The following is a 20,494-nucleotide window of genomic DNA, read 5'->3' on the forward strand; positions in this document are numbered from 1 at the left end:
TAAATTCTCTGCTATAACTAATTGGCCTTCAACCTACTTCTAGGAAGAAGGTCCAGCACTTCCTAGGATTTTCCAATTTTTATAGGAGATTTATAAAGAATTTTGCCACCGTTTCCTGACCTAACAAAAAATGTTAAAAAATGGTAAGGCTGATGCCTTATCCAGGAAGGATCCTGGACCTACCTATCATTAGGAATCTTCCACAGTTATACCAAAGGATCGTTTCATTGGTCTCATAACAAACATACTTCAAGACTTAAAAAATCATCCACAATCAGACACTACCAAACCTTCAACCCTTCCTCACACTGATAAGGAAGGTTTTCTCAGGTTTGGAAGTCAGTTATATATTCCTGCCAGGTTCTGAAATAAAATTCTAAAGATCACTTATGATTCTCCTTTAGCTGGACATTTAGGCCTACCTAAGACTCTTGACCTCACACAACGTTCTTTTTGGTGGCCTTTCATGACCAAATACATAAAAGACTATATAGCATCTTGCTCCATTTGTTCTACTTCCAAACGTTCTCATCAATGTCCTGTCGGCTTGCTTCAACTCATCCCAGTACCAGATAAACCATGGACCAATGATTCCATGGATTCTATAGTAGATCTTCCAAAATCCTCTAACAATACTGTCATTTTTGTTGTTGTGGATTCCTTCTCCAAAATGGCTCACTTCATTCTGGTTCAATCTTTACCAAGTGCTCAAAAAACATCAGAACTCTTCATCAAGGAGGTTGTCGTCTCCATGGTATTCCTACTTCTATTACTATCGATAGGGGTACACAGTTCACTTCCAGGTTTTAGAGACAGTTTTGTAAATTCTTACTTATTCATCAAAAACTCAGTACGGCTTATCACCCTCAGACGGAACGGACTAACCAGTGGTGGGAGCAGTTCTTTTGCTGTTTCTGTTCCCATCAGCAAAACACTTGGTCTACCTACCTCCCTTTTGCTGAATTTGCTTACAATAACCAAATTAACTCCACAACCAGTTATAGTCCATTCTATATCAATTATGGCTACCACCCTAATCTACATCTGCTACCTGCTGCCGAATCCACATCTCCTCAGATCTCTGATTTCATTAACTCCATCAATCAAAATGTTACCATCATTCAAGATAACATTAATAATGCCCAAACCAATAATAAAAAAATGACCTCAGACATTGTCTCCATCCAGAATACAAGATTGGCCAATTAGTTTGGCTTTCTACAAAAAATTTGAAGTTACATACTCCATGTAGGAAACTCAGTAAACAGTTCACTGGTCCATCCCCGATTATCGCTTTACCTAACCCTCTTACTGCTAAGCTCCAGTTGTCTCAAACTTTCTGGATACATCCAACTTTCCATGTCTCATTGCTGAAACCCTGCGCTTCGTCTACACCAGTGATTTTTAAACCTTTTTTTTGCCGTGGCACACTTTTTTTACATTAAAAAATCCTGTGGCACACCACCATCCCAAAATTTAAAAAAAATCACACATTGTAGCCTAATACAGCATATATATATATATATATATATATATATATACACATACACACAAACACACACATACTGTATGTATTGTGCTGTTATGCCATGCCTCCTACAAACTACCCCTGCACTGGGAGTAAAAAACAAGCAAAGTTTAAAAAATATGTCACACTGTTGTCAGTCTGCCGTGGCACACCTGAGGATCTCCCACGGCACACTAGTGTGCCACGGCACACTGGTTGAAAAACACTTGTCTACACAACATTCATCTCTCCCCCTTGATAATCCTATACCTGATGTTGAATACAAGGTCCAAGATATTCTCAACTCCAGACGTCATCGTGGAAAACTGCAGTATTTAGTACATTGGCTTGGTTACGACTCCTTTGAAGATTCATGGGAACCTGCTTCCAATCTTTCAGCCCCTAAGCTTGTCTCATTGTTCCATCGCCGACACCCAGACAGACCAGCTCCTTGAAACCTCGCAGTGGTTTCCTTGGAGGGGGGGCTGTCCACCTTAATCAGTGATTATACCTTCCATACCATCTTTAGGATCAATTACAATGTCCTCAAAATTCCTATATAATTGTTTACCAGCTAACCATTGTTGCTGGTTTATTTTAGAAGCCTCAGTGTTTCAACACAATATTGCTTCTAGTCAGCTATCTACCTTTGAAGCCTTTGCAACTTTGTCTACCTATTCCGGACTTCAAACAGGGTAATCTGTCTTCTCATGACGTCATCAGATGCTGCCTGCAGAATTTCGGTCTTATCAGTACACGCTGTGTTCTGAATCCTCCTGACCAATTTTCGGTTTACTGGACTGACCGCTTCCAGGATGTTCTCCAGATGACTCCCATCCGCTCCTGAGCACATCACAGTAATGCGTGTTAGCAGTTAACCTTGTTCCTTACTTGCTTTTCTGTGACGTTCCGGTCGTGAGTACAAATAACGATTATTCAGCTCTGTTGCTTCTCCTCATATTCCCTTTGCTGCAACACTGTCTTATCTACACTAATTATTTACCTATAGCAGATAACCAATACTGCATTTCCTCTCTGCTGTAAATAATTTATGTTTAACTGTGCCAAACCATTCTTTATTTTGCGTGCATATTTAACTGCCTACTAAAGCTTATGATATATATTTCTGGTATGTGTTATAACGAACAGGTCAATAAGGGAAATTAGTACCTCCTCACTAGCATGTAACTTCTCCTTCTGAGACAAATACTACAGAAATAACTAGAAAACTAGTCCTAATTTAAAAAAGTTAACCAGGCATTATATTATTAAAGGGATAGGAAAGTCAAAATTAAACATATAATTCAGATACAGCATGCAATTCTAAGACACTTTTGCATTTACTTCTATTTTCAAATGTGCTTTGTTCTCTTGGTATCCCTTGTTGAAAAAGAATTTGCACATATCCTACCCTAGTGGGAGCTAGCTGCTGATTGGAGCCTGCACACATTTGTCTCTTGTGATTGGCTAACTAGATGAGTTCAGCTAGCTGGCAGTAGTGCAGTGCTGTTCCCTCAGCAAAGTATAATAAGATAATGAATCAAATTAGATAATAGCAGTAAGTTGGAAAGTTGTCTAAAACTGTATGTTCTATACAAATCACAAAAGAAAATTTGGGAGGTTTCCTGTCTCTTTAAGCTGCCTTTTGTATTTGCAGCCTTTTTAAAAAAATTATTTACATTTTACAGTAAGTTATATAATCCATATGCCAGTATATTAGTTCCTTCGCGCAACTAAACACTTTCCTTCTCAGCTGAGTATTCACTTGGAACCTCTTGAATAGAGTCACAGGAAGACATACTATCACTTTGTAGAGCTGATTGTTTATTTAACTTTTGTTGAGAGGCACAGTTTGTACATCAGAATTGTGTACTATACAATAGTGAATAGTTCTTATTAACAACCTTCAAAGCTACAATTTTCTTTTTACCTGGTTTTCTTGTGACCTGCTGTGATATCATCTTCTGTAGCAAAGATTTCTATTAAAAGACGGTGCCACGCTTAAACATAAATATAACATAGTTAATGTACATAACTCCATTAGTCGTGTTATGTTATATAAGAGGCCATACCATTTTTCCATTTGTGTTTAAATTTAGAACTGCATACATTATGATAAACCTTTATGTAAGACCATCTAAAATTATAGTGCTTACTCTAAAGATAATTCTTTACATTATGATACAATAGGTACAGTATTTGTAAAAGATTATAGATTCATATATCATATGTGCCAGATAGTGTCTATAAATTTGTACCTGATTTTGTTGTTTCATTTGTTAGTTTCTTTTAAAAGAATTAATGAGAACCACAGGCAATGTATCACTGCACTCAATTGTGCTAACAATACTGCAACTGACAGACAAATAATTCAATGTTTCCCATAAATAAGCTCCATCGCAAATGATATTCCAATGTATAAAGCATTTCCCATGTATGAATGTTTCCTGATTTTTCATATGTTTATTAAAACTTTCTTTGTACCTCAGCTTTGGAGTTTTGTGGAGTTATCTACTTTTTCTTTTGATGACATAAGAGTGTGTACAAGCTCTGCCTTATTTATAAACAAGCACGTATGTTAGGAACTTCTTCCTGCTTGGCGTGTGACACTGACTAAGACAATTTGATTTTCACTGTATGTGATGATTGTAACTATAGGCTATAGCTAGACTACTGCTATTTATTTTTAGAATGCTGGAAATATTCTGTACCAGTTTGCTTGCCACTCTACGCTGCTATATATTGTATACCTGTGTTTCTCAATAAAAATAACTAAAAAATAGATACCGTTAAAAAAAAAATATATATACTGTATATATATATATATATATAATATATATATATATATATATATATATATATATATATATATATATATATATATAGTATTTAACTGTTGTAAACACACACAATTTTGTTAATCCATGGTGTTGGAGAAATTGTCACATTATTTTATATTAGTGAGTTGGCATCTTTTACTAGTGTGTAATGCTCAGTTCTGTATCAATTTACATTTCAAAAACACAGTTGCAGTTCGTACAAACTAATATTCTCATGTAATATCACCACTAATATATCTCAGAAATACAAAATATACCCCAAAGTATTCCGTGATTTTAGAGCTCGCTTTATAAACATAACTCGGTCTTAGCTGATAATTATTAGGGTAGCTGCTCGTTTTGAAAAACATGCAACACAATATGAATTTATATCTTTAGGGCTTGCTAATAAAGTTGTTCAAAAAAAAAAAAAGTGGCCACGCAGGATACATGGCTAAGTTATCCTTCCCTATAGCGCATGTCCGCACTTCTGATTCGCTGGCCTTTCCACTACGGCGAGGGCTAGAGTGACGGTTTTATGACGTCACTGTCGTTGCCTCCGCCGTGCACCGGAAGTAGATGTGGTTCGCGTGAAGTCACGAACATTGGTGCTAAAACGGAGGGTTACATAACAATCACGTACCATGGCCAGACACCGGAATGTGCGCGGATACAACTATGACGAGGGTGAGGGCAGACGAAGCATGGCATATTGTATATAAGCATATGGTGTAGGCTGACATTCAGTGTGTAACAGGCAGCCGCAGCTGAGATCTGAAAGGCGAAATATATGTCAGACAGGGGTGTGAGTTGTCACTCTAATATGACCAATCCCTGAGGTAGTTGTATGTAGCAGACCTGTCAACCTATACTAACATTGTGTTACTATGTTGCAGTATTAAAATACTATTTCCTGCTCATAACCTTCCATGTAAACTTTGGTTCCCTTTTTTTGCAATTTCTTTTAAATGGATATAAATGTCAACATTGAAAGATTTTTTTTTTTAAAAATAGAAGCATATTTTGCAATATATTTCTACTAGCAAAAATATAAAAAACATTTCTAGTAAAAGGTATTACTGTTTTCCAGCAGAATACACACATATGCTGTGACTGCCCATGCACTAGTATTCAAGCTCAGATGGATTTGGTGGTGTGCATTATGCCTTTAAGAATTAAAGGGACAGTAAACGTATATAATTGTGCAATATGTGCCAATTAACAGTATGTTACATTAGCTATACCTGCAAAAAATAAAGTTTTTGTTTTAGATACCTTACATTCTTAGCCAGCCTCTTCTGAGTAACCACTTTTGCTAGAAGCAGTTTTGCTAATGGAAGTATATTGCAAAAATGCTTCTATTTACAATTGAAATTCACCCATGTGAATTTCAATTTTCACCTTTCTATCTTTTGGCTTCATTGCCTTTCTTCCACCTACATACCACCTTTTGACTTATTCCAGCACAAAATAGCAAGTGTCATTGTTGGCTCTTGAAAACCCGTCTATGTTTTGCCAAAGTCTGCTGCTGCATGCAGTTTCCATAGAATTGCGTAAAGTGTCACTTCTCCCGTGTCGCCCCTTAGGGAGGTAGTCTCACACTTTGAAAACCACTGGTATATAAGAATGTCTGTTAAAACGCTTGAGACAGCAGCATTATATTAAGGTGTTCTGGCCTGTTCCAGTTATCATTAAGACACATTAGAAGCCACGCTTCTATAACAGCTGGAAAATTAATACTTAAGGAACTGCAGTCAGTATTTGTCAAGCAGTGGTCATTGGACTGCTGCTTTCCTACCCTGTTCTCCACCACTTAGGTGGAGAACTTCAATCTCCCTGGTCTCGTCTGACCAGGGAGATTGACAGCTCCTGCCCGCACGTGAATTGCTGTGCGCGGGCAGGGGACAGGGTTGCACTCGAGCACAAAGGAGTGCTCGTGTGCAGTGTTAAATTTGGGCAGTGGATTGCTGCCCGCCAGAGGAGAGGTCAGACAGGGGCTTGAATGTACTCCCTTGTCCGCCTGTGTTTGATAAATGCAGACCTTAGAAGCAATATACTCAAAAGAGTAGTAGAAAAAAAGAGCTGATGCAGCATTATGTAAAAAGGCAATAATTAGGGTGCTTCATTTTCGTAAACTGGTTTTCAGTTTTTACATGTGGTTAGGAAAATATTTTCTACTCCATGTTAACAAGACTTCCATCGAACTCTGCAAAGAAATTAGGATATTCACACTGATTGCAATAATTTAACACAATATATAGATGCAGTGGCTTTAGGTTTGAGTTTCTTTACATTTCCAGTATTTGCATATTAGTGTCTAAAATAAGTTATTATCAGGTATTTGTAGAGCGCCAACAGATTCCGCAGCGCTATAAACATAGGCAGTATACAAGATAACATTTATAGGGATCAAATGGGTATAGGGCCCTGCCAAGAGTTGCACTGTTATAGTCAGCTCTTATGAAGGTAAAATACAAACAGCTGGGCTCATAGGCTTACATGCTAAGGGGTTCAATGGGATAGCAGTGGAGGTAGGAAAGGTTAATGTTGGTTTTATGCATTCCTGAATAGTAGAGTCTTTAGGGAGCGTTTGACGCTTTCAAAACTAGGGAAGAGTCTTGTGGAGCGAGGCAGAGAGTTCCATAAGAAGGGAGCCAGTCTGGAGAAGTCTTGTAAATGGGAATGTGAGGAGGTAACAAGAGTGGAGGAGAGTAGGAGGTCGTGAGCGAAGGGGACGGGAGGGAGAGTATCTGGAGACAAGGTCTGAGATGTAGAGGGGAGCAGTGTAGTTGAGGGCGTTGTATGTCAGAGTGAGAATTTTGTGTTTAATCCTGGAGGCAAGAGGAAGCCAGTGAAGGGATTGGCAGAGAGGTTCAGCAGATGAAGAGCCTGGCAGAGGCATTCATTATGGAATGTAAAGGAGCTAGGCGGCAGCTAGGGAGACCGGAGAGGGTGGAGTTGCAGTACTTGAGGTGGGAAAGGATGAGAGAGGGGATTAAAATCTTAGTTGTGTCTTGTGTAAGGAAATGTCTAATTTTACAGATGGTTTTTCAGGTGGAAGCGGCAAGCTTTAGCCAAGGACTGAATGTGAGGAGTGAAAAAAAGATCTGAGTCAAGTGTGACCCCAAGATTTCGTGCATGTGTGGTAGTGGTAATGATAGAGTTATCAACAGTTAAAGAGAAATGGGGGTGGAGATTTTGGAAGAAGGGGGGAAAAATAAGGAGCTCAGTTTTGGAGAGATTTAGCTTGAAGGTAATGAGAGGACATCCAAGATGAGATATGAGAGAGACAGTTAGTGACACGGGTTAGCAAGGAAAGAGATAGGTTTGATGCAAAGAGGTAGATTTGGGTGTCATCGCCATACAAATGATATGGAAACCCGTGGGACTTTATTAAGGAACCTAATGATGACGTGTAGATTGAGAAGAGAAGGGGACTGAGGAAAGAGCCTTGCGGTACCCCAACAGAAAGTAGTATTGGGGCAGAGGATGCCCCAGAGAAGGCTACACTAAAGGTACGGTTAGACAGATATGAAGAGAACCACGAGAGAGGTGTGTTGCAGATGCCGAAGGATTGGAGGGTTTGGAGCAAAAGAGGGTGGTCGACAGTATCAAAGGCTGCAGACAGATCAATGAAGATAAGCAGAGAGATGTGGCCTTTGGATTTTGCTGTAAGTAGGTTGTTGGTAACCTTAACAATTGCTACCTCTGTGGAGTGAAGGGGGCGAAATCCAGATTGCAGTGTGTCAAGGAGGGAGTTTAATGTAAGGAAATGGGAAAGGGGTGCATATACTAGCTTTTGAAGAAGCTTTGAGGCAAGAGGGAGTTGGGAAATAGGGCGGTAGTTGGATGGGGAGGATGGATCGAGATAATTTTTTTGAAGATAGGTCTGATCATTGCATATTTAAGAGATGAGGGAGAGGTTGAAGATGTATGTGAGTATAGGGGTAAGGGTAGAAGAGAGGGAGGGGAGTAGCTGTGAGGGGATGGGGTCAACTGGACAGGTAGTGATGCGAGAGGACAATATAAGGGCAGAAACTTCTTCCACTGTAACAGGGCAAAATAGTTTAACTTATGGCTTTGTGGGTTTTGGATTATTGTGAGCTTTTGAAGGGGTGGGAGACTGGTAGTATGTTGAGCGGATTTTATTTCTGATGGAGTCGATTTTGTTGTTGAAGTAGCTGGCAAAATCTTGAGCTGAGAGATACGTAATGTTGCTTATATAGATGAATGGCAGAGTAGTAAGTTCAAGATGAACTTATAGTGAGGAAAATCAGCTGAACTCCAAGATTTTCTCCAGTGTCGATCAGCTGTACGGGAACATCTGCGTAGGTACCGTGTCAGAGGAGTATGCCAGGGCTGATAATGAGTGTATGATTTCCGAGCAATGTTATGTGGGGCCAGATTGTCAAGGACCGATGTAAGGGTGGAGTTATAGTGGCAGATTCATCAGGGCAGGAAAAGGAGCGGATGGAAGAGAGGAGAGGTTCGAGAGAGCTAGCGAGTTGTTGCTGATCTAATGACTTAAAATAAGTGAAAAAAATATGTTTTAGCTAACTATATGAATTACAAGCAGCATAACAGTATATTTATGAAGTAACATATCTATTAATATCAGTGTCTTTGCATCATTTAAGTATTTGCATACATTTTTAAGTTCATGTAATGCATTTGGAGAACATATTGTCAGGTGAAATATGAAGTGTTTATTTTAGTTTTTCAAATAACATGGCAAACAGGAAGAACTGTACACTGTGTCTTTATGGTCGATGAATTGTCACTCAAAGATTGAGGTAGCTATTGTGTTATATAATAGTTATATCGCTTTGAGGGGTTTATCTTCTTTTACAAATTATGTCCCTGGGGTATCCAGTAGAACCAGATTTTTTTTAAAGAGTCTCTCGTATCTTGTATGTGTGCTGCTGATTCGTACATTGAGAATGTAGTTTTAATTTTATTTAACACTTTAAACCACTCTGGTTCTCCTACTTTCCATTATTTAGCAATGCTGATTCTTGTGGTAGTGCACAAGATTTATGAAGTGTTTATTTTAAAGTATATTTCACAGCCCATATAATGTTGCTCTCCCTGAGTTCTATAGTGATGACAGCATGCTTACTCAGCATTTTGCAGTAGCAGCACAATTATAATTAAAACTAAATCTTTTTGTTTCCTATTCCAAAGATGGAAGCCTACTCCTGTGTGCGACATTGAATTCAACATACTAACTACTGCATGTAGTAACACTTTTGTGAAATCTAACTGCATGACTAAGTGGGCAACAACCATGTAAATCAACACCTTAAACCCATTGGCTGCTGTTATGAATACCTCATGATTTAGATGCTAAGGAGTTAATTTTCTTAAGCTGGTATGCTAAAAACATTTCTTTTTTTTTTTTTTAAAGAAAAAATGTTCTGTGTGTTTTTTTCCCTTTGATAAGCCAGAACCCCCTAATAAATACATTCTAAGTTCCACTTAACCAAATACTATTGCATTTCTATTGATGCATCAAGCCACTAAAAATGTCAGCTCAATAGACTAAAAGCAGTCCCTCTCCGCAGAGCTTGATAAGGTCAATAAGAGTACACTAGTGCAATTTGAGCCATGCTTTTAACCATATTATGACACTAGATGATGAAAATATGACAACCATGTCATATTTGGTACCAAACTAATTCTCATGATGTCTTTTGGAAATTGCTTATACAGGTGTATGCACTGAATATGTATAACAGAAGTTATAAGGTGTTCTATCATTTCAGCCAGGGATTCAGACCTTTATGACCTGTTGTAAAAAGAGGGGAGTGGATATTTCTGGCCTCTCTAAGTATGTTGGGTCAAGCAATTTGATATCGGAGAAACTGGTATAAATTTTTTTTAACACAAGTTGTTCATTCTTCATGGGAGCCTTTGTCTAATATTTGAACCATGTTGCTGAAAGAGACTGGTAGTATTATTACTGTGATTTTAGATTATTTTTGCTAAATTGTATTCTGGGATTTAATTTGTAAATCTATGTTTTCCTTAAGATTTCCCATAATTAAATCATAAGTGGTGGCAGTTTAGAGATAGTCTAGTCTGGGTGGCATTAAAAGGGGAGTTTTGGGCATTTCTTCTAAGTCTAGGACAGGCTAGAGAGTGTTGTTAACCCTTGCACAAACTGAACTAAGTTACAGACTTGCCTGGAGTGGCTAGACTGTGACAGATTAGTTCAAGTTGAAAGGGTCTGTTAACCCTTTCTGTGACAAACAAGTGACTGGTGCAGGGTTGGTTAACCCTGGTCGTCACAGCTGCCAATAGAGCTTAACCACTTTGCACAAAATGTTTGAGAAATGTTATTTTATTTATAAATTACATTAATATTTAGATTCTTGTTTAATTGATGATGATCAAAATTATATAAAATATAAGAATATCCAAAATGTATAAAATAATCCATCTTTGACCAATATAAAATAATCAAAATAAAAAATAAAAAAAAAACAACAATCACACAAGTTCAAGGTACAAACTATCTGCTTACAAAATAAATGCTTTAAACATTTAAAACTGTAATTGTAAAGCAAAATTTGTATTTATTGCAGTCCATGGACACACCCCTTACAAAGCTTTCTAAATATTGTATTCTCATCTCCATTATTATAGCCATTTAAGAACTGATTAAAAAGTTCCAGCACATATCTACCAATCACTACAACATCTGTATTCCAAGCAATGCACTTCAGTTTTTCAGCTACTTTGTGCTGACTCATGAATAACTCCACGGGGATGAGCACAATTTTATCTATATGGCACACATGAACAAGCAGTGTCTTGCTGTCACAAGCTATAAAAATGCCCTGAGATAAAGGCAGCCTGCAGGGCCCTAGAAACGGGCAGACATGTAAAGGTTACAAAGCATATTAATATAACTATGTTGGTTGTGCAAAGCTGGGGAATGGGTAGAAAAGGCGTTATCTGTCTTTTTAAACAATACAAATTTTGCAGTAGGCTGTCCCTTTAAACTTAAAAATGAGATATAAAAGTACTCTTAGTATACAAAAATGTCAATAGAAATGGAAAAGTAAAAGTTGTTTATATAGTTACCGTTTAGTAGTATTTGGCTTCAGAATTTTTATTGAATTCCGAACCCACCGACCAGCAATAACTTCTAATCCTCCAATCCACATCGATAACCCCAGTTATCAACATGGCGTATTTTCGCCCCATGTGCATGCAAGATTTAACCTACTCGTCATAACAGACGTCACCGCAGGAAAACATGCAGACCAGCTTAATTATATTTTGGAATTGTATACATATAACAACACTAAGTGGATTTTTAACGATAAATCTATAGTTATATATTTTAAAAAAACAATCTATTATTCATTTTAGGAATTTTAACAAATCGATATGCACATGGTCAGAAGATCACAAAATAATGAGATGCAAAAATTGTAATTTCTATTGGTAAGTTTCTCGGATTGCGCGCCTCCCATATTTGAGGGTTGTCTGATATGAAGTAATACCCGAAAATTAAAATGAATTATTCTCAAGTTTAGAAGCTTAGTTACAGGCAGCAAATAGGTATGTTGTAATATTTTTACATGCAAAATTGAATATTTATGGCCTGTTGGTACAGAAAATGAGAAAGTTTTGGAATCCTTTAAGGCAGTTTTCACTTTACAGCAGGGCTCTGGTCCCTAGCCCGCTGTATGAGCGAAGTATACGTGTAGTTCACTCCTAATAATTTCATAATTATCTATGTGTTTGTAATGTTAAATAACTAAATCAGTAATTTTTCGATATAACTTGAAAAATAATCTGAAAAGTTATTCTAAAAATTAAACCTTTTACTGACTTTAAATAAAATCCACCCTAATTACAATATGTTAGAACATTTTGCTATTACACTATTGCTTGTATATACCTGTGTGTTTATCCCCCCTGCACATTTAAACACTTTTAGAGCTGCAATGCACCACTGGGAGCTAGCTGAACACATCTAAAATACAATCAATTGTAAAAATGTATGTTCTTTAGATACCACTGTTTTGATAGCATATTTTGCATGTGTTAGAAACAATAGTAAAAAAAAAGTTCCAAAATCTTTTCCATGCATAAAGACATTATAGTGTGTGTGCGCGCACAAATACTATTTCAAGTTAAACATTAAAGGAATATGAAACCCATTTTTTTATTTTATGATTCAGATAGATCATGCAACTGTAAGCAACGGTCTAATTTACTCCTATTATCAATTTTTCTATATTTAGCCTGTTTTTCAAATAAAAATACTAAGAGAACGAAGAAAAAATGATAATGATAGCAAATAAGAAAGTTGCTTAAAATTGCATGCTCTATCTGAATCGTGAAAGAAAAATGTTTTGTTTCATATTTGTAAAAAATAACTGAACTACTTTACTTTTTGTTTTGCTGTGGCAAACATATCTGATAGGGGAAAAACTAAAATTTCAGACTCCATTATTAACCCCCTAACACTGAATTTTTTTACTATAATTTTTTATGGTTGGCAGTGCCTGGCATTTTAAGATAAAATATCATATTCCTGCCATATAATATATACATCTTTGAAACATTATAGTCATTTGAAAACCATAATTTAAATTTGAAACATGATTCAAACTTGAATTATGACTGTTTGTTTAAAATATCAAAGGTAAAAAAATTACAAGAGCCCAAAGGGTGTGGCAGTTATCTTGTACTGACATCAATCCTGTATACATGTTGTGATTTTTTTTTTTTAAATCAAACATAAGAACCTTGCTTTATAAAATGTTGTTTGCTTGTGATTGCAGTTGCTCTTACCTATAACAGTGGTTCTTAAACCCTTCCCGCTGCTAGGAGGTTCCCTGCCAGCCTAACTGTGCTTGGCTTTAGCCCCGTTAGGACAGCATGGAAAGTCCTAGCCCTTTGGCTGTCCTGAAGCCATATCCACTTCCTGAATGGGATATCGAACTGGAGGGCATACCTAGCATCATAGGCACTCCCCCCTGACCCAATCCCATCATTGAAATCACGCAATCGCATGAATGATCATGTGATTTCTATTTTTACTTATTTGTTTACATCAGAACTTTGTTCCGATGTAGACAAAGTCCCTGCAGGAAGGGGTTAAAATATATTTTCTTTCTTAAGGTGGTGAGAGTCCACAATTCTTTACTGTTTAGAATTCATCACCTGGCCACTAGGAGGAGGCAAAGACACCTTACACCAAAAGTTTTTTTATCTCTCCCACTTACCTCTATCTCCCAGTCTTTTCTTTGCCTTTGCAGGAGCAGGTGAAGATTGAGGTGTAAAAGATTGTTTTTTAAGAAGATAGGGGTTCTTTGATCCTGTATTCCTTTCATAAGGTAAAGCTTTGAAAAGAAGGTATAGAAAAGTACTGGTTGTTTAATGTAATTCTCCTGTGGGAGTTGTGGTCACAAGCCTGCAGCAGGTGTTGCTGGGACTGGTCCTTTAGCTGCCTCCTGTCTGGCCATGTAGATACACTCCACCAGTGTATCCTCTGCTGTTTAGTACAGTACTGGATGGTCTCTCTACTGTATCCACATGTAGCAGCAGGGTAAGCACAGTTGAGTGGATGTCCTGCTGGGAAAGTACATTTGTCACTCACACAGCCCAAAGGCTATCAGTTGTTGCATATGATTGTGTGTACAATAGCCAGAGGACAGCATACAGGTAACACAGATGGAGTGTACTGGTGTTTGAGGGCATTTGGTTTGCACAATCTATTTGTTTTTACTGTTGCAGCCCCTTAAAGTAGATTATGCTGGTTTTGTCAGTGGCTATGTTTTAAACTTTAGTATGTGGCGGCTGTTTTTTTTAGCGCTTCTCCACTCTGGATCAGTGCAGCTGGTAGGACAATGGTGTGTGGTCTAGGTGTTTGCAGCGTGAGTGCTAATATAGCACAGTACATGCTTTTTACTCTCTGGCATGGTGGACAGTGTTAACTATTTTCTTGCAGCGCTTGCACTTTTGCTTTCTCCCCCCTCACTCTGCTGGCTGCCATTATTCGCTTGGACGCGCTGCTATGTTTCTCTGGTTAGAGTATCAGGAGTGTGTAAGAGTCCCTATGCAAGGAGTGGGATGTTGTTAATTTAAAGGGGATTATAATATTCTCGATTTGTACCTTTTATAGCCTATATATATATATATATATATATATATATATATATATATATATATATATATATATATATATATATATATATATATATGTATATGTTAATTTTTGTTTGTTTTTTTGCCTTACATTTAGCAACCTTACAGTGCCTATATATATTCAGTGGTTAGCTCTGCTACCACTTGAACAAAGGTCCATTCTTTAGCTTATTCTGTGGCACTTGAGCTATACTCTCACACACTATTGTGTTCTTGCTGTTATTTCTGTGCTGAGTAACTTGGTTACTGTATTATGGAGCAGACTGTAACTGTCCTTTCTGGGCTAGACCCTTTGGAGAGAAGGTCTACTGATTTTTATTTTCAACCAACAAGTGCATGCTTTGCAAATTGGCGATCTTACAGCTTCTCTGCAAGTTGTCCAATGGTCAACAAAACAAACACTACATGTGCAAGCTAGAATAATACTGGTACTTTTAAGGACTATAGAGATGTAACCCCTTTCAACAGGACTCGCCAACCAGACTTTCTTCTGGCAGAAAATAGTCATGCAAACTCACTGTATCAGAAAACATGGGTTATGTATTATAACGTATGTAACGGGTTTTGCTTTCTGAGAATGACGGCTTCTTCAGGCAAAATCTAACAAATAACACTGAAAACATTTATAGGTGATTAAGACACCAAGTGCTGAGTGCAAACAAGGTGATTATTGGTCTACTTTGTAAAACTGTTTAATAACCAATCATTTAAAGATTTACAATGATCTATCCTTGTAGCAGTGTGCAAAAACATTGTTAATGTGTGCAAAAGCATATGTAAAAATAAAAGCGTCTGTTGCTTTAATATGACGTCACGTCTCCTAGCTACAATTAAACAAATAGCATTACCATACCACAATTGCATTGACCAAGCTATGTGAAAAACAAAGATATGTCAAATTAAAGTGCCCGTCGCTTTAAAATGACATCACTGGTTTCTTAGCTACAATCTAAACAGGTAGATGTCACAAAATAAACAGACATTCTATACTGATGTACCATCATTGTAATTTAAGGTAATCGCATGACTGAGGTCATGTTTCGCATTTGACTACAAACAACTTTATTTACAAAATCACAAAAAACAATAAGAGAAAAAAATAATCGGATATTTAAAGGGACAGTCTAGTCAAAATTACATTTTCATGATTCAGATAGGGCATGAAAATTTAAATAACTTTCCAATAGACTTTTATCACTAAATTTGCTTTGTTCCCTTGGTGGTATTTTTCAAAAGCTAAACCTAGGTAGGCTGAAACTGATTTATAAACCGTTGAAAACCGTCTCTTAGCTCAGAGCATTTTGAAAGTGTTTCACAGTTAGACAGTACTAGTTCATGTGTGTTATATAGATAACAATATGCTCACTCCCATGTAGTTATTTAGGAGTATGCACTGATTGGCTTAACTGCATGCCTGTCAAAAGCACTGAGATAAGGGGGCAGGCTGCAGAGGCTTAGATACAAGGTAATCAGAGAGGTAAAACATATATTAATATAACTGTGTTGATTATGCAAAACTGGGGAATGGGTAAGAAAGGGATTATCCATCTTTTTAAACAATAACAATTCTGGTGTAGACTGTCCCTTTAAATAAAGTACAATAACTGGACCATAAAAATATATCAACTGGCTGTATAAGTATCCCCATAAAAAATTTTTAAAAAATGAAACAGAGCCAGTATGTATGTGTGTGTATATGTATATTCACTTGAAATCATTAAATAGTGAAAAAATTTATACTAGACTTGTGATGATTGTTTGAAGATGTTCAATATACCCTATGATTTAAAATGTTATAACATTATATAATATAAATATATTGTGTATGTGGATTTTAAAATTCTGTGATTGTACACTTGACAATAATAACAATTTGTGAAAATTATACTGAATGAAAATGTGTGTGTGTGTGTGTGTGTGTAGTTTAAGCATTTAAAAGCTGCTAGATCCATATGCTCGTTTAGACCATTGGGAAACGAAGTTCTTAAAGTGAGTGTAATCTTTAAGGATTTACTGGCTATTATATAAAATTACTATAAAAAAACAGGGGCACTTTCATTGGGTAAAAAACGTCAAAGGATCAGCACAATCTCATAATGTCCTTTCGGTTACCAAATAAATTGTTTTGTAAGCTGGTGCAACACCTTTCAGACTCCCCTCGCTGGGTCCTAATCATCATAATCGAAAGAACAGATGAAGGTGGCACTCAAATAAAAGACAATACATTTATTAAGTAGAGCAACATTTCGGGGAACCTCCTACCCCTTTCTCAAGCTTGAGAAAGGAGCAGGTGCCCCAAAATGTTGCTCTACTTATTAAAGGTTATCGACTAGATTTAGAGTTCTGCGTTAGCCGTCAAAAGCAGCGTTAAGGGGTCCTAACGCTGCTTTTGACCGCCCGCTGGTATTTATAGTCAGGCAGGAAAGGGTCTACCACTCACTTTCTATCCGTGACTCCAGGCTACCGCAGATCCTCTTACATCAATTGCGTATCCTATCTTTTCTATGGGATTTTCCTAACGCTGGTATTTGGAGTCTTGGAACAAGTGAGCGGTAGAGCCTCTACCGATAAGACTCCAGCCGTTAAAAAAAGTCAGTAGTTAAGAGCTTTATGGGCTAACGCGGGAACATAAAGCTCTTAACTACTGTGCTATAAAGTACACTAACGCCCATAAACTACCTATGTACCCCTAAACCGAGGCCCCCCCACATCGCAAACACTATAATAAATATTTTTAACCCCTAATCTGCCGACCGGACACCGCCGCCACCTACATTATAGCTAAGAACCCCTAATCTGCTGCCCCTAACACCGCCGACACCTACATTATTCTTATAACCCCCTAATCTCCCCCCCCTTCAAGGTCGCCGCTACCTAACTACAATTATTAACCCCTAATCTGCCGACTGGAGCTCGCCGCCACTATGATAAATGTATTAACCACTAAACCGCCGCACTCCCGCCTCGCAAATACTATAGTAAATTTTATTAACCCCTAATCTGCCCTCCATAACATTGCCGCCACCTACCTACAATTATTAACCCCTAATCTCCCGTCCGCAACGTCGCCGCTACTATAATAAATGTATTAACCCCTAAACCTAAGTCTAACCCTAACACCCCCCTAACATAAATATAATTTAAATAAAATGAAATAGTCCTATAATTAAATAAATAATTCCTATTTAAAACTAAATACTTACCTGTAAAATAAACCATAAGATAGCTACACTATAACTAATAGTTACATTGTAGCTATTTTAGGATTTATATTTATTTTACAGACAACTTTGTATTTATTTTAACTAGGTACAATAGCTATTAAATAGTTAATAATGTCAATATATTGAATCCCTCATTCACATTCTAAAACGTAAATTACTTATGGAATTTTATCTCAAATTTTTCCCCTTAATTGTACCTAGGAGACGTGATGTAATTTTAAAGCAACAGACGCTTTAAATTAAAATTTTCTTTGTGTGCTGCAAAATGTTTATGGGTTATATAAAATCCCTTTAAAGGGACATAATACCTATATCTAAATGACTTGAAAGTGATTCAGCATAACTGTAAAAAGCTGACAAGAAAATATCACCTGAATATCTCTGTAAAAAAGGAAGGTATATTACCTCAAAATAGTAAGTGCTCTGTGAACAGTTATCTCTCAGCTAGTTTCTGCTGCATGTTAAGAAAACAGCAGCCAATCAGCTACATCAGTGCTAATGTCACACTTAACTTTATTGTGATCCCATGATATTTCACTGAAATCTTGCAAGATTTCATAGTACATTTCCTTAAACTGTGGAAGAAATAACGTGACTGTGCCTGCATATGCCAGAAGCACACTCCCTTGCAAGTCTTGGGTACAATCATTCTGCTTGGCTGCTTAAAGTGAAGGTAAAGTTTAGACTTATTGAAGACAGCATTGCATTTACCATAATGTACTCGCTAACTTATTTTCTATATTACAGTGATGGTTTTTAAAAATAGATGTTTATAAATCTCTACCGTTTCGCTGCTGACTCCTCCCAACCCCTTTTTCCGTGTTCTCTTGTTTGTAACGTCTAGAGCGGTCCCACACGCTCTCTACGTTGCTCTGAAGTTCGTGCCCGATGCTGCTTTCAACTGCTCATGCGCTAATCGGCGTGGAAACATAGTATTCAATGAATTACTATATTAATTCAGTACTATGTTATACGAGACAACAGCTGCATTCTTGATATCGTTGACCTGTTTTCTAACCTATTTGCTTTTCAATCCCGTTAAATGAATTCCCCATTCAAGCTAGTGAGCCTGTAAATTCCCCTGTTGTAAGATGTGTTAAGTTTGTTTTTAGTTAACTCATTTTCATATGAAATCTTCTCAAAATGATCTTGCAACTAATAGATCATATTGCTATAATATGGGTGATGCATCAATCTCCTGTATAGAGAGAATTTTAACAGCAGAATAGAATTCTGCTGGAATATAATAATTCTAACGAGTACAGGTCTGTCAGTTCTCTCTGTGGGTCAGCTCATCCGTAGAGAGCATCCTGGTCAAGTTTAGCTCCACCCATCTAACACTGCAACTGCCAGCTACGGACAAAATAGCGTGATTATTAAGATAAAATTTAAGTTTTAAAATTAAAAATAAAGTTTGTGAGCGAATGCTGGACTTCTACTTAGCAGTTTCAAAAGTAAAGTGATTCGCTTGCGCTTGTCCGTAGCGTTTATAATATGCCGATGACGTAGGAAGGGATTCCTACCTGTAATTACCACGCATGCGTAACATGGGAGCGTGCATGGTTTACAACGCAATGAGAAATTGAATAGTGCATGCGCTGTTGCTTAAACGGGCGGATGATGCTGAGTGACAGTCACCTAACTGCCTAAATTTGGATTCTACAAAAACGTGATCGAAAGGTAAAAAAAAAAAAAAATGCGGATTGAGTATATGAGGCTGAAAAATTGCCTTTATAAAGGTTGTAGCTTGATTTTATACAGAAATGTATTTAAAACGATGAATGAAAGTTATATTGATTTTATTCAACTAATGCAATACTTGATATAGATATACGTAACTTTACCATCACTTTAAAGCCACTTTACAATGGGATGTGGCTACTGAGGAAACTCTGATGTAAAATATCTTCCTTTTTTACATAGAGATGTTCAGGTGATATATTTTAGTCCGCTTTTAACAGCTATGCTGCATCAAATTCAAGTGTTTTAACATGCAGGTATCATGTCCCTTTTAACTCTAGATTTTTTTTTTTTAATTAATAAATTAAATGTAATGATTATCTTTATATGTGTGTGTTTTTAACGTTTTAAGACTTTTAATTAAATAGCAAAGTATTAATGTCCATGATCATCAAGCAAGTGTCACTGTTTACTTTTTTGAAAGCAGGATACAGGAATTGAATTGCCTATATTTAATCAGTCAGATTTTAAATATTCTGTGATTTTTTTTTTTCTTCTTTTTTTTCTCTAGATTTTGATGATGATGACCTTTATGGTCAGTCGGTGGAAGATGATTATTGCATTTCACCTGCAACAGGTATGTTTTTTTTTTTTTCTTTCTTAATAGTTATTTTTAAGATGAACTGATAAGTGTTTGTTATGGAAGCTATGTATAGCTATTACACTGGGTATGAGATGACTGTCAACTGAGATTAAAATGTTGTTAAAATCCACAGTAACATACCTTTTGTATAGCTTGTCTGTATTATTAAATTCTGTGATGCCCTATAAAAATCCTTTCCAAAATAATTGTCTCTAAACCGTATTAGTACCTTCTTAAAGGGACTTTTATAGTTCAAATATTACTTTGCATTGATTAAAATCAAAGCAAAGATTACGTTAAGAATAATGTGCAGATGTATTTAAGATTATATTAAATTGTTTAAATATTGAAAACATAAAAGTAAAAGCACCATATTTAATAAATTGACTACCATAGAAAAAGCAAACACATAAAACATCTCCTAAATCTCTAGCAAAGCAGTGGGTAATCA

General features: G+C 36.7%; 1 protein-coding gene across 2 annotated transcripts in view; it reads left to right on the forward strand.

The window, feature by feature from the left end:
- The first annotated feature begins 4,772 nt into the window (after positions 1 to 4,772).
- HBS1L (HBS1 like translational GTPase) overlaps positions 4,773 to 20,494 on the forward strand; it is a 510,596-nt gene continuing 494,874 nt past the window's right edge. Inside the window, exons 1-2 of one of the 2 annotated variants that reach the window (XM_053710901.1) lie at positions 4,773 to 5,013; positions 19,972 to 20,037. In XM_053710901.1, the coding sequence (XP_053566876.1) occupies positions 4,971 to 5,013; positions 19,972 to 20,037 (109 nt within the window). In that variant the 5' untranslated portion in view covers positions 4,773 to 4,970. The remainder of the gene's footprint in view (positions 5,014 to 19,971; positions 20,038 to 20,494) is intronic. The other variant, XM_053710900.1, reaches the window with a different exon arrangement.

The sequence above is a fragment of the Bombina bombina genome, chromosome 4 (assembly GCF_027579735.1).
Source record: "Bombina bombina isolate aBomBom1 chromosome 4, aBomBom1.pri, whole genome shotgun sequence".
In the NCBI taxonomy this organism is placed as follows: domain Eukaryota; kingdom Metazoa; phylum Chordata; class Amphibia; order Anura; family Bombinatoridae; genus Bombina; species Bombina bombina.